The 25,484-nt window shown below is 39.1% G+C and overlaps 2 protein-coding genes across 2 annotated transcripts in view; one reads left to right on the top strand and one right to left on the bottom strand.

Moving 5' to 3' along the window:
• The window catches only part of AVEN (apoptosis, caspase activation inhibitor), an 85,648-nt gene extending 82,634 nt beyond the window's left edge, over positions 1-3,014 (bottom strand). The window contains exon 1 of the mRNA XM_010007740.1: positions 2,796-3,014. Coding sequence (XP_010006042.1) covers positions 2,796-3,014 — 219 coding nt within the window. The remainder of the gene's footprint in view (positions 1-2,795) is intronic.
• Positions 3,015-5,248: 2,234 nt separating this feature from the next.
• On the top strand, positions 5,249-6,835 carry CHRM5 (cholinergic receptor, muscarinic 5). Its single transcript, XM_010007696.1, has one exon. It carries the CDS (start codon positions 5,249-5,251, stop codon positions 6,833-6,835), a length of 1,587 nt encoding a protein of 528 aa, XP_010005998.1.
• Positions 6,836-25,484: the final 18,649 nt, after the last annotated feature.

The following is a 25,484-nucleotide window of genomic DNA, read 5'->3' as shown; positions in this document are numbered from 1 at the left end:
CTCCGGGGGGCAGCCCCTCGCAGGCGCCTCGGGAGCGTTTGTACACCCTCTGCAAATCGCAGCGAGCCAGGAGTGAAAGACAAGGGGCTTTCCACATGTATATCAAACTAACAAAAACGTATTGAACGTTAAGGAAACGGCATTGATGGCTAAAGCCGTATGAATCATAGCCTCGTTCAAGTTGGAGAAGACCTTTAAGATCATCCACTGCAACCATTATCCTAGGACTAAGTCCACCATGAAACCATGTCCCTGAGCACCACACCTACACGAGTTCCTCCAGGGATGATGACTTCACCACTTCCTTGGGCATCCTGCTCCTGTGGATGATGACCTTTCCAGTGAAGAAGTTTTTCCTAAGATCCAATCTAAACCTCCCTGGCACAACTTGAGGCCATTTCCTTTTGCCCTACCACTAGTTACTGGGGAGAAGAGTCCAACACCCACCTCACTGCAACCTCCTTTCAGGTAGTTGTAGAGAGCAAAAAGATCTTCTCTCAGCCTCCATCAGACCAAACAATCCCAGTTACCTCAGATGCTCCTGGTAAAACTTGTGCTTTAGATCCTTTACCAGCTCTGTTTTCCTTGTTTCGATACAGAACCTCACTGTCCTTGTAGTGAGGGGCCCAAAACTAAGCACAGTATTTGAGGTGCTGCTTCACCAGTGCCAAGTACAGGGGACCAATTACCTCCCAGGTCCTGCTGGCCACACTATTTCTGACACAAGCCTGGATGCTGTTGGCCTTTTTGGCCACCTGGGCACACTGCTGGTTTATTTTCAGCCAGCTGTTGACCAATACCTCCAGGGCCTTTTCTGCTGTCCAGCTTTCCAGCCACTCTTCCCCAAGCCTGTAGTGTTACATGAGATTGTTATGACCCAAGTATGGGACCCAAAGTTAGCTTTCTGTAGCAAATGAGGGAAAATGCAACCAAACCTTACCTGAAAGGGTATTGCACACTAGCTTGTACTATGTGAAGTGCATGAGGTGATTCTGGAGCCTTTTGAGGAACATCTTGCTCTGAGGACACAGAGCTTTGTGCTGTAGAGCCAGGATGGTTTGTTTGCACTGCGTGAACTAGGTGGGCTCCCATGTCCTCAGGAAAGTTCACCATTCCCTAACGGCAGGCTTGCCCAGTTGCTCTTGAGCATGCAGGCTGTCATCTGACAATACGCAATAAAATATCAATCTGGTGTCCTTACAAGAAGTCCTTACAGCAAAATGTGTCCAAAACTTTCATACTGTGAAATCATAGTCTGTAGTGTCTCTGCATTATTACCTGTGGTAAGGGGTTAGTTCTGCGGTATAAGGTGCAGTAAATCAGTAAATTAGCTTAGCCTGACTACAGTGCAACACAAGCAAGTAACAGGGAGCAGCCCTGGCAAAAGCTTGTGACAAAGAAATCTGAATGATTCCTTAAGCAGCCAGCACAGGCCTGGCAGACCCAGTGCTGAGCTAGAACTCATAAAACCTGCCGAACCCAAGCTGTGCCTGCATCTGTGGTGCAATTAAGCTGTGACACGAACAATCTGTCTGCAGATAACTGTAAGATGACTGTATGTACAAATTTTACAATTCACATTAATTAATACTTACAGCTAGAGTGAAAAAGTATCACTAGTATTTGGCAACAAATAGCAAATATCATTACAACTCACAAGCATGAAGTTGATGCATCAATAATTATGAGACAGCAAAGTCATGATACTGTACATGTGCATTTTGAATTTGTAATTTAATTTTGATCTCCCTATTCTTATAATCTCTTATGATAGACAACATAAATTATGTTACCATAGCACACAGAAGTCCCACTCACAGGCACTATTGCCTTGAGTGTTACACAAATACAGAGCAAAAGATAACACTGCAAATTGTTGACATAGGCCAATGAGACAAAGGATGATAGAGTATGAAGAGATTATGGGAATGGTCAACATGCCAACAACAGATCTTTGCATACAAGCAGCTTAGCTACTGTCAATTTTCATAAGCAACACAGTAATAGAGCCCATTAGGGAGGGAAAGCTTTGCATGATAATAATGAAAGTGCTCTTTATTTAGAAATTAATTCTAGTTTCTTTACCGTATTACCAGTGTTCCTCCCACCATGTTGGTTCAAATCAAGAACAACTGTGTCAGGACAACAGTTTCTGCTTCTTCTGTTACTCTGAAGTCTGCAGTCTACATGGGTTAGCTTGAGCAATTGTTCCTCCTAAACCCTAATGTTAAGGAGGGTAACCTAAGAGGGGCACACTCTTGCTACCTATGGCAAAAGACAGAGCATTACAGGCCACAGCATCTAGTAGATTTCTACTCTCCCCTCTTCTGATAAAAGTGTCATCTTCTGGCAAAACAAAAAAAGGCAGAAAGTTCAAGCAGTGTCCTATAATCATCCTAAGTGGCTGCTCAACCCCAGGTGTTTAGGCAAATGTAGAAGTTCATAGAGGTTTATCCATGTGCCTGACATTTATGGCTGGTGCCTTCTCTAGCCTTTGCTGAAATCTTGCAACTTACAAAAGAGTCATCAGCCCTGGCAGTGTTTGAGGATTGTTAGTTGTCAGGGCCTGGAGCACAGCCCCCTTTTAGGAGTGCCGTTTGCTATGTTAGAGTCTAGCTGGCTGAGCCCAAGGTCAGCTTCTCTGCTGATAAGATCTGTTGTGAAGAAGGCTAGAATTGAGGGCCTCCCTCTCTTTTCCTCTGGGAACTGCTTTTAAACTGAGCCAGTACCACTGGCCCTTGTCTGTTACATCACAGCTGGGCACCAGCTACATCTACACCTGGTCTCCTACCTACTCGATCCTGACTTTGATCTTGACTCAGACCTGCTGGCTGGGCTTCCTGGTTTGGCCTCTGATCTGCCTTGTCACTATGAACTTCCTGTGTAATCATCAGACTTTGTCTGACCTTGATCACTGTCTGACCATGGTCATGACCCAAATGTGCTGCTCCACATCCTGCTTCTCTTTGGTGAACTCTCTGCTCCCACCTGCCTTGGTTCCACACTCCACCCATTGCTTGCCTTCCCTTGTGGAGCAGCCAGCCCTTGCTGACCCCTGGCACTGCCACACTTAAGAATTTAATCACATGGGGCTGTTGATATGCAGAACAATTGTGCTGACTGTCCACAGAAAAAGAAGCATAAGCCACGTGAGGTACCAGAGACACACAGATTCACATCTCACAACTCAGCTACTTGCTCCATACGGCTTTCTTTAACATTAAATGAATTTCTACACATCACAGTTGTGTAAAGATTTATAAAGCCAGTGCACCCAGCTGTTAGGGCAGCTCTGACTTGGAGGAAGTATTTGCAGAATGCAGAAGCAGGGTAAAATTTCTTTCCTTGCATGGGGCTCATTACGACTGCTGCAGCACTTCAGTTATTCTTGGCTGCTAGATGGGCCCTGAAGGCTGTATACTGCCGAGAGTACAGATGGTCAACATGCATATATTATGATTATTACTAGGCTGTAAGGCCTATACATGAACTAGAATCCTGTTGAGTTAGGTTTAATATACTTATGCACAAGCATTTGAGGATAAGACGGGAGATTACAGACACACACTGATGGAGGAGAACCATTTTAGGCAGTACAATAGACAGTGGTCTCAGTACACCAGGAAACTTACCATTATTGAATTTAATCACAAGAGGTAATCAGCAAGGAAGGTTTGAAGATGAAAAATGATACACTTTTGGGGTTATATAGGACACCTGGGACAAACGTGGGGAAACAATAAAAGCAAATAAGAGGAAAATGAAAAAAGAAAAAGGTACTTTTAAAAAAATTTAACAAGTGGTTATAAAATATTGATGTATTCAGCTGATGAGAGACAGGACCCAAATACTTGGTACAAAAGATGGATGATGTCATGTGGGAAAGGGATAGAGAGTGAAAGCTTGCAGTTAATAAAAGACACTTGTCAAGACCAAAGAAAATAATGTTCTGAGAGTTAAGATGAAAGATGAAAACACAGAGAAGTGGTGTGGATAGATAAAGGGGACCATATAATAGAGACCTGATGCAGAGGGGATCCTAGAGACTCAGAGTTGGTCTTTAATAGGTGATTTATGTGATAATTTTAGTTGAACCTATGTCTGCTTTGAAAAAAAGGGATCATTTTACTGGTTTTATACTGGCTTAATGCCCAATAAAGAAACTGTTAATAATTTATCTTTCATTACCAACTTCAAAAACTAACCACTATTCCAAAATGGCAGTTCAGGAAGGTTAAGAATTGAACAAGTAATTAGTATAATTTAATGTGATAGAATGACTCAAAAACCAGCAAATATCTGGGAGAGAACCAAAATTGCCTGATTCAGGCATGAATTCACTGGGACAAGAAAACAGCAGTGAAGAAAGCAGGAAGATACAGACATTAGAGGTATGCATGCATTTATAGAGAGACAGTGGTGCCCTTTCCATCTTTTGCTGCTTCTGTAAGTAGTATATTTTTTTGTTGCATTGTTTGTCACTGTGGTCATCCTTTGCTGATTCCTCCTCAGTTGACTCCTTTCTATCCTCAACTCTACCGTTTATTCACCCAAACTGCACTTCCACACCTCACCCAATCAGTATCTTCTGTCCTCCTATTGGCCTTGCCGTCTTCCTTAACTCAAAGATTCCCCCTCAGTTGTCCCAAGCACTTTTAACACTTAAATATTTCCTGCTGCCACCATGCCATTGAGATTCCTAATTCCCCATGCATTCTCAGTTTCCTCTTACTGTCCTTCTGTTGTTGGTGACTTCTCCAAATTTTCCAAAGATAATTTCTGAAATCTTGATATCTTTTAAAGAGTACTCTAGGAAACAACACAGTGGCTCACAGTCTTATTGCACTGTAAAACTTTAAATGTCTGCCTTTAAGAATATGTAGAGTGTCTTCTAAGGTATTAAAAATATAAGAGCTGGTGTGATTGAGTGTCTTAAGAAAAAAATAGTTGTTTTGATTGCGTAAGATACCAGAATACCTTGTCCTAGAATCTATGTTTGTATGTTTTAGTTATATTCACCACAGTAGAAACAATAACCAAAATGCGAAGTGAGCACAAATAATTTGATAGATTGTTGTACAAGTATTTTGTGGTAACTCCAATGAAAGCATGTGCTATTTAGTGAGCTGCTTTCTTTTTCTGTTTTTTTCCTTTGATCTTCACAGCTGTCTCCAAAAGAATATTTTCAAGTACAGAAAGCAATATGCAACAGTGCTAAGATCCTGCTGACAATACACCAAGAACAAGAATGGAAGTAGATTTATTCAGCAATTCTACTGTTGTAAACAGTTCATCCATCAACCATAAGCAGTTAGAAGGGCACAGCCTTTGGGAAGTTGTTACTATTGCCACTATAACTGCAATTGTAAGCTTAATAACCATAGTGGGAAATATTCTGGTAATGATATCCTTCAAGGTTAACAGTCAGCTCAAAACTGTCAACAATTATTACTTGCTCAGCCTTGCCTGTGCAGATCTCATCATTGGAATATTTTCTATGAACCTTTATACATCTTACATACTCATAGGCCATTGGTCTCTTGGAAGCCTTGCCTGTGATCTCTGGCTAGCACTGGACTATGTAGCTAGCAACGCCTCAGTAATGAACCTCCTAGTCATCAGTTTTGACAGATATTTTTCCATCACAAGACCTTTAACTTACAGGGCCAAGCGCACACCCAAAAGAGCTGGCATCATGATTGGTCTGGCTTGGCTCATTTCCTTCGTGTTGTGGGCACCTGTAATCTTGTGCTGGCAGTATTTTGTGGGTGAACGAACAGTGCCACCAGAAGAGTGCCAGATACAGTTTTTGTATGAGCCTATTATCACCTTTGGTACTGCAATTGCTGCTTTTTACATTCCAGTGTCTGTGATGACCATTCTGTATTGCCGCATCTATAAAGAGACAGAGAAACGTACCAAGGATCTTGCTGAACTGCAAGGTTCAGAGTCGGTGGCAGAGTTTGAGATGATAAAGCCTCAGAAAGCTCTCCTGAAGTCTTGTTTCAGTTGCAAGCAACCAAACATAGTCAAAAGAGAGAGGTGCCAGGCTTCCTGGTCTTCATCTAGTCGAAGCACATCAGCTACAGTCAAAGTCTCTCAGGCAGCAAGTACTTGTAACGACTGGGCTAAGGCTGACCAGTTAACCACCTGCAGCAGCTACACATCTTCAGAGGAGGAGGATAAACTTGCTGCTGATTCCATTTTCCAAGTATCTTACAAAAGTCCATCTAAAGGTAAGGCTGAAGAGTTTAATGAGAGTATGGATGTTGTTGTCAAAGACCAACCTGAAGAACATGATTTTGAGAACCAGCAATACTTCTTGTCACCTGCCAAAAGCCATGTACAAAAAAGTAAAAAATGTGTATCCTATAAATTCCGGTTGGTGGTTAAGGCTGATAGCACTCGGGAAGCCAACAATGGTTGCAGTAAAATAAAAATAAATCCTTGTTCTGCTGCTGTGTCAAAGGATCCTTCCATCAAAAGTATGGATCCAAATATAAATAACCAAATCACCAAAAGGAAACGGATGGTTCTTATAAAGGAACGCAAAGCAGCACAGACTTTAAGTGCCATTCTTTTGGCTTTTATCATCACATGGACTCCCTACAACATTATGGTTTTGATCTCCACATTCTGCTCTGACTGCATTCCCCTGACTCTCTGGCACCTTGGATATTGGCTATGTTATGTGAACAGCACTGTTAACCCCATGTGTTATGCCCTCTGTAACAAAACTTTCAGGAAAACTTTTAAGATGCTGCTTTTCTGCGAGTGGAAAAAGAAAAAAGTGGAAGAGAAACTATACTGGCAGGGCAATACCAGACTGCCATAATTGCTCTTATATAGACAATAAGGGGCAAAACAGATATTCATGTATCCTAGTAAACTGACTTTTCAAGACTTACATCTTTTCGAAGCTGTTGCTTAATATGTCTAGGGGTTAAAAAAATTGCAGAAAAGTAAAATTTTGCATTAAAGTACTATGTTTGGGATAAAGAAGTCAGGAGCTGCTGTGAGCAGCACAGGCTGTTTGTGATAATGCAGTAAATCTATGTTAAAGATATTAAATTTGGGGTCATCTGTCATTGCATGAGAATGTGTAGAGGAAATTATAAACTACTAGAAATTAGAGTGGGACAGTCAACCAGTCATCAGGTCAGGTCATCCAGTCTTTCTTTTTATAGTTCCTTTCTTCCTTTCTGTTGTATTGTCTGTTTAGTTTTCATTGTACCAAGCCATGGAGCTTGTACTACTTCTGTTTTGAGACTTTTCCACCTGCTGTTGTAATGAAACAAGGACTGTATAAAGGGGGAAATGCTGCCATCCATTCCCAATACGAAATTGTTACAGATATTCATAATAGCCCATATGAAAACACATATTACAGGATAATGTAATACTGAGAAAATTTCCACTTTAAAGATTACTTTTGTGGAGACATAGGAAGGGCTCATAGTGGAAGAAATAGATAATGTATTTTGTATATGAAGAAGCCAGTTCCAATCTCAGTTCCAAAATGCAAGAATTCACTGTCACTTGTAAAAAGGATTTTGGTTAGCAGATACCTTTGAATTTCTCTATGTCCCGATGCCTCTGAATGAAATTTTAAAATTTTATGTGATAGGTACAAAGGTAAAAATCAGAACTGACTGTGAAGCATAATTGACATAGTCTACTTTACAACACACGGAAAGTCTTTTTTATAGCCTTCTCTGTTCGGTTTCCCATTGCCCCAAAAGTTTCCATTAATAAATAATTATGCAGAACAAGACAAAAATTTGTATTGATGCCCTGTGCACTTACCTACATGTTACAAAATTATTAAGAACAGTGACGGAATTGGCACCTCTGAAAGAGGAACTATAGAACCATAGAATGGCTAGGGTTGGAAGGTCATCTAGTTCCAACCCCCCTTCATGGGCAGGGACAATTCCCACTAGAGCAGGTTGCTCAAAACCCCATCCAACCTGGCCTTGAACATTTCCAGGAATAGGGCATCCACAAAGAAAGTTTTTAAAATAATTTTTGAATATTTCTATAAAACTGTAAAGGACACTTTGCACTTTTGTAGCACTTTTTATCTTTAAATAGGTTTACAAATACTAATCAGCCTCAGGTTTTTGAAAACGCAATTATCTCCAGTCACTAACTTTTGGTGCAGCAGAACCGTATCTGCTACACTGCGACAGGCTGGAGTCAACCCATCAGATGGCTGTGGCTTCTGGGACTGGGGTGTACTGGCCTAGTTACAATGAACTGAGACTCCATCCACTAGCTGGGGTTTGCCAGGGCTTTGGGTTTGTGATGACAACACTTCTGTGGCACAGTTGAACTGCATCTGTCTGTCTGATGTCAATGTTAGATTGGCAGGAGTCCAGCAGCATTGCCTGGGTGAGTGCATAAGCAAGGAGCTGCCTCCAGCAGCCATTGGAATGGAGCTGGTGACCTGGCTTCTTGTGGTGGGAACAAGCATGAAGCCTCAGAAAAGGCCACAAGAAAACAAAGTTAGTGGTGATGGAGTCATAAGGAATGAAGTCCTGAAGTAAAGAAATGTTTATGAATAAATGAGAAAGATCTCTGCGTACACAAAGTTCAGATTCAGTTCTAGCCTTTCTATAAAAAAGTGAGATGCTCTGAAACGTTAGCTTGGGCCAATCTTCATATATCTATTACATGCTGTAGTGGGACATTGCAGTGGTGACACAACCCAGTTGCACATTTCAGGGATTGTATTAGTTATCCTGAATTCATCCTTGCTCTCAGTGAGATTGTTCATATAATTTGTTAAATTATCATATCATCAAAATGTTTCCCTACCGATATGTAATTCCTCCATGTCAACAACCACAGTACACGTAATTAATATTTTTTATCCTCAATCTCCAGATGGGAAAATTGTGTCAGTGAAAGATTAGCAGTGTAGTAATGTAAACCTACAGATATGTAATTCCTCCATGTCAACAACCACAGTACACGTAATTAATATTTTTTATCCTCAATCTCCAGATGGGAAAATTGTGTCAGTGAAAGATTAGCAGTGTAGTAATGTAAAAATATTATCTCTAAATTCACGATTGATTTTGTAACACACCATACTGTGCCTGTTAATTTTTTTGCAGAGGCATATGTTTGCTTATTAAAGAGAAGTACGGGTCTTTATAAAGGCCCTTTCATCAACTTTCCTCTGCTATCTAGCTTTTCCTGTGTACACTAAGTACAAGTCAGTTATCATAGTGGGTTCATATTATATTACACTGGATCGGATATTCAGTAAACTGTGTTTGATTTTTAACAAATGAAATGTGTCCTTCTGCTGCACAAGCTGTAGTTAAAGGCAAAATTTATGAGGTAGTAACAGTTTCTGCTAGCTGCGGTGTTGTTGCTGAAGTAAAGCATTGGCTTCTACTGAAATTAAATGGGATCTTTTTTGTTGGTTTTAGCTTCTGCTGAACTAGAGTGTTCTGTAAATCGTTGTGGATTCTGTGCTCAGTAAATGTATTAGAATCACAGTGATGGATGCAACAATGTTGGCTCAATGTACTTGTGAAATATGTGCCCAAACTAGGCTGCTAGCACTTTGCCATGTGAGATGTTACATGGCCAAACATGAGTTACACTGTAAATACCTAATATTACATGAGGAGGTGTGTGATGCTTTATTGTTGTGTAGGATGTTTATTCTTAAATCAAAACCACAAAAAGAAAAGCTCGTCTTCATCACAGTATCAGTCAGTAATTACTTATATTTTGTTTTCAAATTATATTTTGTACCTTTAAAAAGTGTTGTGGGACTCCTACAGTGTGGAATGATTTTGTTACCTGTATTTCTGTCCTTTTAATTAATCTTTTCCTAATCCTATTATTGATTATGTTCATGGTCATGGACTGGTGAAAAGGTCTTTTTTTTTGTAAAATTATATTTTATTTATACATAATTGCATACACATACATATATATAGATAGATATGTATGTATGTATTATCAATATAGGTGCATAAATATACATCCCTAACTAAGCTTTTCAGAGACTCAAGACTTCTTTAATATTTTGGAATATTGACTCTTCCCACAAACAGGGGGTATAATTCCTGTCTCATCCTTTACATATGTATCAGCCTCCCTATATATTCCAGATCCCCATTAATTACTGTAAATATAATTTAGGTTTATAGATATGTACTTGGAAAGAGTTCCCAAAATTTTTAAGTGCATATAGAACATCTAGTTCCAGTTCACTTTCTGTGACTACTTAGTACAGAGTGAAGAACTTTTCAAAGGACAGGAAGTTGGGACAGAACATAAATGCAGGGTTTCCTTTATAGAAAAATCCGGCTGAATGGAACAAGAATGAAATCAAAAGGGTTATAGAGAAAATACTCTAAGAACCTGTAAAATATTATAGAGCATATTTAGCCATTAATTATTTATTTCAATTGCTAATCATGCTTCTTCTGCTCAACAATGCATGTCAATTAGTAACTGCTATTAACTGTCAAAAAATATTTTTATATGTGGATTTTCTTCCTCATATCTGTTACCCATAAAGAGACCTGCACGGTGATATATGGACCTGAGGAGTCTAGGTCCAGAGACAGTGATGCACTTAAAGGCAGTATCCATAACTGTGCTTTCTTAGCACCCTTTCGATACTGTTCCAATTTTAGAGCTGAGCCTCATGAGAAGTCCCAATATTTAATTTAATTATTCCAATAATTTTATTTCCCACATAGGGCTTTTCTCAGAAATCTGTGGCAATGCATCCTTTTCCTGTTTGATAGTTGAGCTAGAATCATAGAATCATAGAATCATTAAGGTTGGAAGGGACCTTAAAGATCATCAAGTTCCAACCCCTTTGCCATGAGCAGGGAACCCTACCACTAGATCAGGTTGCACAAAACCTCATCCAGCCTGGCCTTAAAAACCTCCAGGGATGGGGCATCAACAACCTCCCTGGGCAAACCATTCCAGTTCCTCACCACCCTTAGAACGAAGAATTTCTTCCTAATATCTAACCTAAATCTCCCCTCTCTCAGTTTAAAACCATTACCCCTTGCCCTGTCACTATTTTCTCTGATGAAAAGCCCCTCCCCAGCTTTCCTGTAGGCCCCTTTCATGTAGTGGAAGGCTGCTATAAGGTCTCCCCAGAGCCTTCTCTTCTCATGACCCGAACATGTCAGACTACTTTAACTAATAAATTTTAATGCAAATGTAGCTAAGGAGAGTCACATACCTGAAGGAATAAAAATGTCACCAGGATGTGGTAAGTATGTTAAATTTAAATGAGAAGTCATGATAACAATTAAGGAATCCCATATCAATCTGGAAGATGCTGCTTTTGCATAAACCACAGTTGTTATGAAACTGGATACCCAGTTTGAAATGGAATTGAATACCTGTGGACTTTCTCCAGACTATGGGTTTTTAACAGAAATATCTAAGATGCTTCTTTACTTGTGGTAGGAAACACAGGTTCCAAATCACCCCTTCATAGTTTGGGATCCCCAAAATCCTTGTACTGAAGAATTTTTGTATTGTTCTTTTAAAAATTACTCTAATTTTTAGGGGACATACATGCTTCTACCTCCTCTGGATTCTTTTCTCCAGGAAAACAAAAAAAAATATCAAACAGGGTGGTGTAACTTTCCTCTGAATTAATTTTCTTTGCTTTCTATAGACATAGAAATAATATAAAGGAATCACTTGGGCGTAGTGAGAAACAAGTACCTTTTTCCTCAGTTGTACATAACAGTCGAGCTGGAGTTACAGTTTGATGTGATCTGTACATCTAGGTGCTCCTCTGTTAGAAAACACTCTGCCCAAAAAATTCCAAAAATTGAGAAAAATTTCAGTAAAGACAGTCTTTTGCTAAGGAATTATGAAGCGGAATTTAGTCCACTTTTTAAGGCTCCACATCCTTCTCTTTAAAACTCTAGAAAGAAGAGCTGGTGGGTGTATTGGAATATTCTTGCTTATTTTCCTTCACTACTTAGTCCCAAATCCAGCTCCAGCAGTCATTTGCCTGCATACTGGGTTTAGAAGCATGGAACATACCTCAGTCCCTGAGTTCCATTAAATGTCTTCGTTTGAACTAGATGAATCTGTCTGTCTTGGTTTTGCTTGGAGACTTGTTGTTACTAGTTATTATTACTTTTAAATCTTTTTCCCAATCTGGCATTCAGTGTCAGCATAGGCTTGTAGGGATACAGTTCATACTAAAGAGTGCCTTCAAAACTGGGCAGCTGGATTTGGGCTGCTGGTGCCTGAGTCATTCATTCAGCTTATTTGCACAGTCCTTTCCTCCAAAAAACTCTAAAAAAGGCCAAGGGTGGACTGCAGACCAGGTTATTTGCCTTTGAGGATCAGATGCAGCCTGCTGGCTTTCAACTGTGCACTTCCATGTCAAGATTATTCACATGTTTTTGGAAGGTATGTGAGAATCTGGCTGTATGATCAAGAATTTGAAGAAAAGCTATGGGAGGCTGGCAGCACTCCAGGGGTTTTCTTGTATCCTCATTACAACTTTGGAAAGTTACAGTGGAACCTACATTAAATTAACTCAATTATATAAACTGAATTCAGCTACTGTCCATTTCTTCCCCTATTGCACTTCTATCTTTGAACACAATTTCAGGGGAAAAAAAAATCATCAGATGCTGCAAAGCAGATATGTGTGCTATGTTGGCCTCACCCTCATAACGTATCTGTATATCTTTTTGAAAATGTTGCAGTACAAAATATAATTGCAAAAAATAAAAATTGCTTTCTTGGCTTTTCCACTTCCAAATTTATTTCTCTTAAGTAATTCTGGCAGTCTTGATCTTCTTAAAACACAATACAATTTATTTTTTGTGAAGTAAATTTAATGGAAATTATGAAATTCCATTTTTAAATTAAAAAGGAGGAGTTTGCCAGTATTTGTTAGTTGAGTTTCTGTCACTGAAATATCTCAAGAAAACACATAAAATATTCTAATTATTATCCTGACATTTTTTATAATGCAACAATGAAAATTCTTCAATTATCATTCAGCTATTCCAATGATACAGAAATGTGCAAAGTAACCGAAACAGCTGTAAAAGAACAACAAGGACTTGAAGGTTATCAAAACTGAAATCTCTTTATTTATTATTTTAAAACAGATTAATTTATCATTATTTTAAATATTCTTTCTTCATTCTATAATCAGAAAAAGGGACTATTTTTATAATGTCAGTGTTGAGTGCCAAATCAACTGAAGCTAGCAAATGTGAAATAAAGCCAACACCCTCTTCTTTTCTCACAGTGATATTAGAAAAAGAGAAAGATGAAGCACATCATGCAAGAGGGATAAGCAGCAGTGAAAAAATGGTAAACAAACTGGAGTAATATTCAGGGGAAAAACGGAACAATAAGTAAACAACTGTGAAGTCAGTTTGATCTTTTAAAGATGTGTTCACTGCATTTCTTGGGCAAAAATTCAGAAGAGTTGTAAGCTTTGGATTAGTAGCTTTAAATGGGAAAGCTGATGATCCCATTAGCTCTGGGTGCTTTAAAAAGAAGGCAGAAAAGCCTATGCTGAATACTTCATTGTGCATGGATCATTAAAAAGTAGAGATAAAAATAATAGTCAATGAATGGGGAAAGAAGCCATGTGAAGATGTGCACTTGTAAGAGACCAGCGAGGAAAGTTCTGAAGCAAAGCCTTCTGAATTGCATACATATTCATATATATCTTGTACAGGACATCATATCCTGCTTTTCATACCTGACTCCTCTTATGGCTAAAAATGCCATAAAATTATTTAAATCTTCTGGTAGAGGACTCAGTTTCTGGCAGTGGTGTGATTAGTAGCTCTATGTCCCAGTCCAGTCTTAGACAATATACTATCATAAATCCATTGCAGAGGCATAAATTCAATTTTCAATTATAATTGCTTAGTGTGATTATTCAGTCACTGTGAGTTCACTTCAGTCACTGGACAAAGAATCCATATCCATTTCAAAGTACACATGTCTGATCTACAATTCAACTTTCTGACATGGACAGGACTTGGTTGGATATGACAGACTGTGGTCAATGGGTTTGATCATCATCCATGCAAACTTGCACCTGTGCTGCTTGTTGCAATCCTTTTGCCAGTATATGGCGTTCCTACGGTTTAGATTTGCTCCAGCACATGCATCGTACCACCAGCCTCCCCCAGGAATGCCATTGATTTCCAATTTAGCACAATTCTGAAAGTAATTGTCATTATCTCTGTCCTTGGTGGTGAACTTCTGGTTGTCATGGAGATAAGCTTCTGTGTCCAGGGTCAGAGCATCTGTGGCGTTGCCTTTGTATAGACCAACCCTGATTCGGTATTGAGACTCTTCATTTTCAATAAGGAATGGTTCGTACTGTCCCCATTTGATTTCAGCATTTAGGTTTACAAGTTTAACTCCAAGTATGTAGTGCACAGAGCTGCTAGTTAACTGATGCATATATTCATTTCCTAACCAGTGGTTGTCATGAACAGAGCCAAATCCATATTTGTAATCATGCCAGGTCCTATCAAAGTCAACAGTACTATTGGCTGTGATGTGTTGGATTACTGTCCAGCCACCATCCTGCATGTTACAAAAGACAACAAATGGGTCCTCCTTCGGTTGGATGATGTAAAGACCATCTCTGGAATTTCCTTTGGAGAGCTGTAAAATCTCAAAACAATCCCTTGGATAGTCTGAGTAGGGAAGAAAAAAAAAAAAAAAAGTTTAAAAAATGAATTTCTGTTCAATTACTAAATGTTAGTAGAGTGAGTGAATGATTGCCTTCTGACTGGAAGCTGATGACTTCATTCTAGCTGGTGATCACTTCCTCAGCTAAAGGGGGAAGATTTTAGGGCAGACCATGCAGGAAACATTTAGAAATTCGAAAAAGGGTTTGTTACCCAGTCATACAACAGAAGTGTGATTTTGCATCTGTGACAAAACTACAGTTGAAAAGCCAAAAGTTATGTACAGACCATTCCTTGTCCTCCTGTATTCTTCCAGTTTGAGTAGCCAGCAGGTTTGCAATTCCCTGTGCCATGTGCTGGACCATTGTCTTTAATTACTAGAGCTAGTCTTATCCTCAACATATAAACCTAATTTCTCTTTAACAAATCTATACTTCAGGCATCTGTAACATTTTTTGCATTACGTTCTCGTAAGTATGCCGTGTGTTCGTTGATAAAAGAGAAATCTTAAAGCAAATTTATTGCTAATACAAAATTTATTAACACTTTAGGATTTTCTTAGGTAGAGTTCTTGTCACTCAAGCTCCAGGCTAAATCTTACCACTGATCTGCAGGCAGAACTAGTGCGTGCAGTACTGAACACTAAGATCAGGAAAATAGGTAAAAGTGCTTTTCCACTTTATTGCTTATGCACTAGACTCAGAGCGTGATGAAATGTCCTATAAGGCTTGGGATGACCCTCTCTCTTGGGCTGAAATATATATACTGTGGTTTTTTAAATGTAATTTGCTTGTAAGGCAAATTCTTGCTATCATATAGTATCAAGCATCTCTAAGACTTCAGCACAAATCTCTGATATTTTACAATTGACTGTAAGATTTCTAACAATCAGAAAATAATTTATTTAAATATACATTTCTGTTTGCATGAATTCATATATAGAGAATTCCTTTTGTAGAGAAGGATGCTATTCAATGTCTGTTCCATTACTCAGAAACATGTTTATGAATTCAAATCACCCACTTCTCCACAGAGTTAAAAGACAAATCATTATTCTATGGAATATTTGTAATTTATATTTAAATAAAAACTTGATAAATTTTGTATCTCTGTGAGAAAATATCCTACAGACCACCTGTGGTGTAAAATGACAGTTCTTCACACCTATGAAATCCTATGTTCTTTCCTGACAATGACTGACAGGAATTTAGATGCTGTATTTAGAACTTGATTTTTTTTATTCTGGGACACTGTTAATTCAGGAAAAGTATAGCAAGATGTCCTAATTTTTTTTTTTCAAAAATTGGCAAAAAAAATAGATTTCCAAAGATAAAAAATAAAACCTCAGAAAAAAAAAAATGGCCAAATTACTGACCAGATGCTTCTGCTGATCCTTTTACTGAACACATTGACTCTCTTCAGACACTGTTCTTCTGTTCAGAAAAAGATAACCTCATTGCATGGTCTCATGAGCAACAGATCACAAGTACACTGAGCAGTTTGGTTGCTGAAAAAAAATACCCTCATCTTTCTGGAAAGACAAAGGGACCATGAGTGACTATTTTATCTACTATTGGTCCCATAAGAGATTATATAATGATGTCTTCTTCACAGAATTACTAAATTTATTCTATTCCAGCTGGAAAGCATTGTAGACTTCAATAACTGTCACTACTTTGTTAGGAATACCCATCTGGTTCCCAGTCTAATTTTATTAATGTCCATTGTCCATCTTTTTCTTTCTTGTGTCACTTTGTCCTCTGGTTAAATAGTGCTTCTTCCTTGGTAATAAGCCTTGATTTACCATGAGGACAACTGTATTTTTAATCAGCCTTTGTTTTGTTAGGGTAAATTCTGTTAGGATAAATAAGTTTTTTTATTATTTAGTGTAAGATAAATCTTCTGTTCATTAATTGTCTTAGTAGCTGTTCTGCACTGCCTCACTGCAAATTAATCTAGAATACAGGTAAAACTGCACACGTTATTGCAGATGGCCTTATATAGTGCCAGTTATTCTTTCTGAGTCTTATTAAAAATACCTCTGTTAATATATTTTTAGGATTGCCTTTGTACTGCTTAGTTTCATTTAATCTAGAGTTTGGTCTTTGGATCTTCTGTACTTAGTTTTTCATCCATGTATTACTTGAGAACATCTGATTTATTTTTTTTCCCTCTGTAATATTCTGATGCTTTGAATTAGCATTTTTCTACTTCATGTTATCATTAAATTTTTTCAGCACATTACTATTTTTGTGTCAGCATACCTAATAAGACTACTGAAAAGATCAGGCACATAGGCAAATACTTCCAGTCCACCCTTGACTTCATGGTTTACTTTTCTACCCAGGTCATTGTCATTTTCGTTTCAATCTCCTCTGAAAATATGATGTCACCCTACCTTCTCTGATTAAATATTGTATGAAGTATTGTATACAGAGGGACTAAGTCTGTTAAATAGTATTATTTATATTTTCAGTATTGTGTTAAATATAGTCTTTTATATTTGATATTTAGAAATTTAATGGGGAAGCTTTACAGGAGCATATATGCTTTCCAAAGTCTTAGTTTTATGCCTTTCATTGTCTAATAGAATCTACAGCCATGAATAGAATACTTCCAATCTCAATACTATCTGCATGGCATTATTAAATATCCTGAAAGAGCAGAACTATGCACATGACTCTGTACCCCAGTTGTTAGAACATTCTCCTGGTAGATATAGCTTGACTCCAAACCTAATCCCATGATTTTATAGAATGATTATTTATCTGATTTATATAGTGATGTCCAAGCTAGCAATATATACAGTGGCATTTGCATTTGTCCTTCTTGATGAATATTATTCTTGCAAAATAGAACAACTTCTATAGACAGATGATGAGAAAATCTTTTAGACTGACTGTTACAGGATTCCCTGTGAAAGCAGATTTTATAAACCCTCATGTGCCATCAGTCAGAGGAGGAAAATTAACCAATATCACTGGGTTTTTTTGTATACATTATATGTGGGATCTCATCTGGTAACTGTAATTAAAGAACCTACAAAGCTGGACACTGCAAAAGAGATAGACCACGGGATGCCTCTGTGATAGGTACCAGTGGGATTTAGTTACTGAGACATAAAATACAATCTAGATATGATAGTGCTAAGACTAAGCCTTCAAATGCCACAAAATATTTTTTTTTTACAAAATATCTATTCATTTGTCTTGAATTAGATGGCAGCTGAGCAACGGTTTTAAAGGCTCTGGACTTTGGGTCATGTTCATATTGCAAAGTATTTTTGCAGGGGTAGTTTTCAAACACATAGGCCAAAAACGTTACAGTGAAGCAATAAAGCAAAGCACACCATGCATCCAAATCACTCACTCTCTTCATGAGTACCTTTGTCATTGATGTTACTCAGTCTCTCATAGCCTCTTTGGGGGAGAAGGTGGGCATTAGCCAAGGTCACTGTCTCTTTGGTGCTCACTGACACCGTGCAATTAGAGAGAAAGAAGAGAATAAATCCTGCTGAGATTATCAACAGCATCTTCCTTCCAAGTCAGTCTTCCTGCAGCAGTACAGAACTCTAACACATACTAGAAATGAAAATGGAAAGATTTATGGCTTTTAGTATGAAAATACTGAAGGAGAAAGGGATTGAAATACCGAGCTTCAATATAGTCAGCCTGTTCCAAAATTAGCTTCTCTCATCTTTCAAAGACCTCTCCTTTTCCTCATGTCTTACACCCCTTTTCTGAATGGCCATTCCTCTGACATGGAGCAGTGTCCTGTGACACTTAGAATATCCCTCAACTCTATCACCTGGTGCCATGTTGGGCAATGAAATATAATTTTATGTGTGACAAAAAGCTATAGAAAGTAATGTAATGACAAAAGAAAAAGCACATCTTATATTTCTCAGAACTTAATTTTGCTTATTCCCCACTCCTGAACCGTAGTGAAATAGAGGCACCAAAGGTCAAACTGGCAGAAACGGTAACACTGGCTCTGCTGACTGTCTGTTGTTCAAACAGTTCTTAAAGATAGCTTTCTGAGTGCTGGGAATATTTTCATGTTCTGGAGAACTCACTTCAGGACGTCTGGACTACTCCTTTTATGAGTTTCCATCAACAGCTTTAGATAATAGTCACAGGTTTGCATCAGATTTAAAATTATTTTTTTTAAAAAATAAAAGCAGCTCTATAAACAGTGAAAAGAACTTTTCTTCAGCCTCTTGAAAAACTACAAGAGTTCAATATCCTGAATCAAAACCGTTTTGAGACTCTTTTTTTCTTCCTTTTGGCATTACAGATCTAGTAACCCTGCATCCCACATAGCAAGAAGGCTTAGGCTATTACTGGACTAAATCCTGGGGTCCTCACCTAGGCAAATCCCAGCTTGACTGAAGATGAATTTCTATATGAATGACAGCTTGGATAGAATCAGGATAACAAATTTTTCCCATTCTCTCAAAGGACACATTTACTTAGACTCTAGAAAAACTCTTTTAATTTTTGTATTTCTATTTTTAAAGGACTGATCTCCCCACCATGGCTTTGTCAAAGGCAGAAGTTTGATCTAACAAGCAGCAGCAAGAGTCAGTCACAGCTTATTCTCCACAGTGGTTTATATTGCAACAGAGCCACATTTCTTATAAATCTAATGGCTTAGTAATTAATTTAACAAACAGTTTTCCAGAGTGAAAAAACCCTAGCACATTAAAAAAAAATAATGTTCAAGATAAATTATTGTAACAAAGTTCAGGTTCGAGAGTTAATGTTTAAACTTACCATACAGAAAACCAGCTAAACAGAATTTTCTACTCCACCTAAAACTATTAGGTAACAATTCTGATTTACTATTAACATACAATTTGCTATTTTATGCAAAGCTGGTTGTTTAACATTAGGATTGTAATGAACTAGAAAATTACCTTCCATGAAATTCAACACAGGGTTTCTCTTAAAGTATTTAAGTTCTGCTGTGTCTGCATTTCCCACTGTCATGCGTTCTTTTTCCTGAAAGCTGCTATTTTTATTGCTTTTAGTAGTTATTATAGTATAAATTACTTAAAATCAAAACCTAACCCACAAGCATCACTAAACTTCAGGAAACCTGTACTTGGACCTGACGTTATTTTTTTAACTGTTTTTTTTCTTTTAGCATTTTTAAGTGAGCCAGGTTTGTTTTTTTTTTCTTCCCTCATATTTACACATTGAAATAATTTACCAATCAATTTAGTTCCAGAATAGAACTTGGTATCATTAAGAAGGCAACTCAGAAAGCATCACTAGCTAAGGCATCTTACCTCTTTCAAGTGTAGCCTGGCAAAGAAAAATTACACAAAAACGAATGAGCTCACTTTCTACAATTGTACTTTGCCTGCTACTTAAGTCCAGGTGAATAAATGAGCTCCAACACGCTATCTCAAATGCAGCAAAATTTCATCTTCATTATTTCACACTGTGTGCTTACTTTGGTGGACTTTGCTCTGACATAGTACACTTGGAAGTAAGAATGTATGAAATATAAAGTACGAAGTTCTTCCGTAAGGATTAAAGCAACATAGTAATTACATTGGAATTTCCTTCATAAATAAATAGACATAGTGATGGAGAGCCATGAGAAGGTTTTAGCTTACTTACTGACGTTGACCCACAGGCAGACACTCAAATGTAATGTGTCATTTTGCATAGGTGAATTAACTGGATGCTATACTGCTAGTGACATTTAAAATTGGAGACACAACTCAATTTAGAATAATAAAATAATATAATCATTAAGGTCGGAAACGATCTCTAGGATCAAGTGTGAGGGACCAGCCCTCAGGACCTATACTTGCTGGAATTGGTGTTGAAACTCCATTGTAACCCCTAAACAAAATTCTGTTTTCATCCCAAAAGGCTGAGAGGATGGGACTACACTGGTGGCCTGCATATGGCCTGAGGCTGCATGTGCAGCAATTGAGATAAGGATGGAAGGGTGGAGGGAGCAGGTCCACTCCAGCTGCTCAGGCTTATGACTCAAACACACTTGCTTATCCTTGTGAAACAAGGAAACTGCCTATAAAACAGGGGGCTGCAATGGTGTGCCTGGGGAGCCTCACTGACACCAGCTCTCCCCCGCTGGCTGACCCAATGCTGGATCCAGGACTGATGATTTTCTATTACCTATCTCTAAACTTTTCTTCTCCTACTCTATCTCTCTTCCTTCCTAACATCATTAAGTACTGTAAGGCCTAACCATAATTTTTTCTTAGGCTGCACAGCTTAAACGTATATGTATTGTACTCTTGTGATCTAATTGTCAGTCTTTATGATCATGCAGCCTAAGATAATAATTGAAGTATCTATATTCCTTCTATAGTTTTAATTAAACCTAATATTCAAATACAGACCTTGAGTGTTGTCTCACCTTAATCTGATCAAGGGGTTGAGCATTTCCTCAAACCATAACATTTTAATCAATCTCCCTGGAAGGGCCAGGTCCAGAACAAAGGTTGGATCCTGCTGCACTGAGGGTCCTCTCTGAGAAGGAGTTCAGAAAGCAAGGGGATCCGATCTGAATCTTCCTGGGATGCCTTACTCGGGTCATGACATCAAGTCCAGCCATCAACCCACCACCACCATACCCACTAAACTATGTCCTTAAGTGCCACATCTACACACTTTTTCAGCACCTCCAGGGATGGTGACTCCACCACTTCCCTGGGGAGCCTGTTACAATGCTTGACTAGTTACTATGGAGAAGAGACCAACACCTCCCTACATCCTCCTTTCAGGTAGTTGTAGGAAGCAACAAAGTCTCCCCTCAGCCCCCTCTTCTTCAGACTAAACAACCCCAGTTCACTCAGCTGCTCCTTGTAACAGAGGTGCTCTAGACCCTTTAAGCATTAGGAACAAACCATAACCCTCTTGTTACTTCATGTTTTAATATCAGTGAATCAGCAGCAGTGTCTCAGAGCTACAAAAAAAGAAAAAGCAATAAGCAGAATGGGCTGGTCAACAGGTTTCTACTTCAGTTTATTTGGATTAACAACAGTAATTTAATACTAATTCCCAATGCTGGATCCAGGACTGGTGATTTTCTGTTATCTATCTCTTTAACTTTTATTTTCCTACTCTCTCTTCCTAAAATAATTTAGTAATGCAAAGAATAACCATGATTTTTTCCTCAGGTTGTGCAGCTTGAACATGCATGTACTGTGACTTTTGTGATCAGCCTTTATGATTGCGCAGCCTGAGATAATAATTGAAGTATCCATATTCCTTATATAGTTTTAATTAAACCTAATATTCAAATACAGACCTTGAGTGTTGTCTCACCTTAATCTGATCAAGGGGTTGAGCATTTCCTCAAACCATAACATTTTAATCAATCTCCCTGGAAGGGCCAGGTCCAGAACAAAGGTTGGATCCTGCTGCACTGAGGGTCCTCTCTGAGAAGGAGTTCAGAAAGCAAGGGGATCCGATCTGAATCTTCCTGGGATGCCTTACTCGGGTCATGACATCAAGTCCAGCCATCAACCCACCACCACCATACCCACTAAACTATGTCCTTAAGTGCCACATCTACACACTTTTTCAGCACCTCCAGGGATGGTGACTCCACCACTTCCCTGGGGAGCCTGTTACAATGCTTGACTAGTTACTATGGAGAAGAGACCAACACCTCCCTACATCCTCCTTTCAGGTAGTTGTAGGAAGCAACAAAGTCTCCCCTCAGCCCCCTCTTCTTCAGACTAAACAACCCCAGTTCACTCAGCTGCTCCTTGTAACAGAGGTGCTCTAGACCCTTTAAGCATTAGGAACAAACCATAACCCTCTTGTTACTTCATGTTTTAATATCAGTGAATCAGCAGCAGTGTCTCAGAGCTACAAAAAAAGAAAAAGCAATAAGCAGAATGGGCTGGTCAACAGGTTTCTACTTCAGTTTATTTGGATTAACAACAGTAATTTAATACTAATTCAAGTAAAAAATAATTAATTAGATTAAGTACTTGTTACATATATATGAAAGTTGTACTGTCTATCTGCATGGATGATGTCTAATTTATCATTTACCCTCTTAAAGATGAGCCAACACTGGAGTTTTTTGTGCTTCTTGATCCAGCCTGCAACCCACTTTGTTCAGATTCTATCCCTGAAACAAGCCACAATTAAAACTGATGGAGCATTTAAGTCCTGTGCAAGCTCTACTTGAGGATTTGTACTATGCATAATTTCTGTTCTTCAATAATTCATCCTCAGTGAAAGCACAAAATGTGAGGATTCAGGCATAATTAAATAACTACACGTAAGAAATGTTTTTGGGAAGATGTGCTTGTAACATTTAAAACTCAGTGATACTTATCTTCATTTTTCAAGTACAAGTAATGCTCTATTATACACAAGGATTATCACAGGGAGTCAGAACAGTATCTTTTTCCTGACAATAGCACCACAGAGAAAAGTTTAAGAACATATTCTCTCCACTTTTAGCATTTGCAGCTTAGAGAATTTCTAATATCACTTGTTACTTGGGAGAAGAGACCAACCCCCACCTCACTACAACCTCCTTTCAGTTAGTTGTAGAGAGCAATAAGGTCTCCTCTCAGCCTTGTTTTCTCCAGACTAAACTCCAGCTCCCTGGGCTGCTCCGCATAGGACTTGTGCTCTAGCTTAGTTGCCTGTCTTTGAACATGTTCCAGCACCTCAATGTCCTTCTTGCAGTGAACTCCCAAAAACTGAACACAGTACTTGAGGTGCAGCCTCACCAGTGCTGAATGCAGAGGGACAATCACTTTCCTAGTCCTGCTGGCCACACTATTCCTGATCCAAGCCAGGATGGTGTTGGTCTTCTTGGCCACCTGAGCACACTGCTGGCTCATATTCAGCCAGCTGTTGACCAACACCCCCAGGGCCTTTGTCTCTGGGCAGCTTTCCAAGCACTCTTCCCCAAGACTGTAGCATTGCATGGGGTATGCCCAAGTGGAAGACCCAGCACTGAGCCTTTTTGAGCCTTGTAGAATTTGCCTTGGCCCCTTGATCCAGTCTGTTCGGATCCCTCTGCAGAGCCTTCCTCAAGCAGATCAACACTCCCACCCAACTTGGTGCCATCTACAAACTTACAGAGGGTGCACTCAGTCCCACTGTCCAGATCACTAGTAAAGAAGTTAAAGAGAACTGGTCCCAACACTGAGCTCTGGGGAATACCACTTGTAATCATTCACCAACTGGATTTAACTCCAGCCATCACAACTCTTTGGGCCCAGCCATCCAGCCAGTTTTTTACCCAGGAAATCGTACACTCATCCAAGTCATAAGCAGCCAGTTTCTCCAAGAGAATGCTGTGGGAAACCATGTCAAAGGCTTTACTGTGTTGAAGACTTTTTTTTTTTTTGTCCAAGATGTCCTTTCTCTCCTCCACTAAGCAGATCACCTTGTCATAGAAGAAAAACAGGTTAGTCAAGCAAGACCTGCCTTTCATAAACTCATGCTAACTGGGCCTGATCACCTGGTCAAACTGAACAGGCCTCTAGTTCCCTGGATCCACCTTCCAGCCCTTCTTGTAGATGGGTGTTACATTTGCTAACCTCTGGTGAACTGGGACCTCCTCTGTTATCCAGAACTGCCTAGAAATGATGGGAAGTGGCTTGGTGAGCATTTCCAACAGCTCTCTCAGTATCCTTGGGTGAATCCCATCCAGCCCCACACGCCTGTGTGTGTCTGAGCAGTGTAGCAGGTCACAAACCACTTCTTCAATTTCAGGGGCTCCATTCTGCTCCTTGTCTTCCAGATCAGGGGGCTGGGTACCTGGAGGATAACTGGTCCTAGTGCTGAAGGCTGAGGCAAAGAAGGCATCAAGTATCTCAGCCTCTTTCTCATTCTTTGCCATTATGTTTCCCCCTGCATCCAATAAAGCATGGAGACTCTCCTTAGCCCTCCTTTTGTAGCAAATATATTTACAGAAATACTTTTTACTGTCTTTTATGTCAGTAGCCAGATTCAACTCTAGTTGGGCTTTGGCCATTCTCATTTTCTCCCTGCATAGCCTAACAACATCCTTGTAGTCTCCCTGAGCTGCTTTTCCCTTCTTCCAAAGGTCATAAACACTTTTTTTTTTTTTTTTCCTGAGTTCCAACCAAAGCTCTCTGTTCAGCCAGGTTGGTCCTCTTCCCTGCCAGTTTGTTTTTCACAACAAGGGCACAGTCTGCTCCTGTGCCTTCAAGAATCCCTTCTTGAAGGGCATCCAGTCTTTCTGAACTCTTTTGCCCTTTGGAACTGCCTCCCCAGAGACTCTGTCAACCAGTCTCCTAACCAGGCCAAAATCTGCCCTCTGCAAGTCCAGGAGAGCAGTTCTACTGACCCTCCTCCTAGTTTTCCAAGAATAGAGCAGTCTTACCATTTTGTGATTGCTGTGCCCAAGACAGCCTCTGTCATTATGGGAAAGGTGCTGACCCAGGCTAGCAACTTGCATATCCAAGGTCTTCAAAAGGCATGAGATGAGTGATTCATGGCTTTGCATTGTTACCAGAAACATGTAAAAATGCTAACTTCCATGCAATAATCTTGTTCAGCATACCAAGGAACCTAAGACACAGAGTTCTAACAAAGAAAAACACTTTAAACACATAAAAAAGGGCTTACTAAGAGAAAGAAGTTTTATAGGCATGCAGCACAAGTGATTGCTTTGGAAAAAAATGAAACAAAACAAGAATGTCCCCCCCACCCCGAAAAAAAAAAAACAAACCACAACCAACCAACAAAACACAACAAACAAAAAACACTACAACAAACCAACAAACAACAGGCCATAGAAATA

Source organism: Chaetura pelagica, unplaced genomic scaffold (assembly GCF_000747805.2).
Source record: "Chaetura pelagica isolate M959 unplaced genomic scaffold, ChaPel_1.0 scaffold70, whole genome shotgun sequence".
Lineage (NCBI taxonomy): Eukaryota > Metazoa > Chordata > Aves > Apodiformes > Apodidae > Chaetura > Chaetura pelagica.
This window is presented reverse-complemented; position numbering and strand designations above follow the sequence as displayed.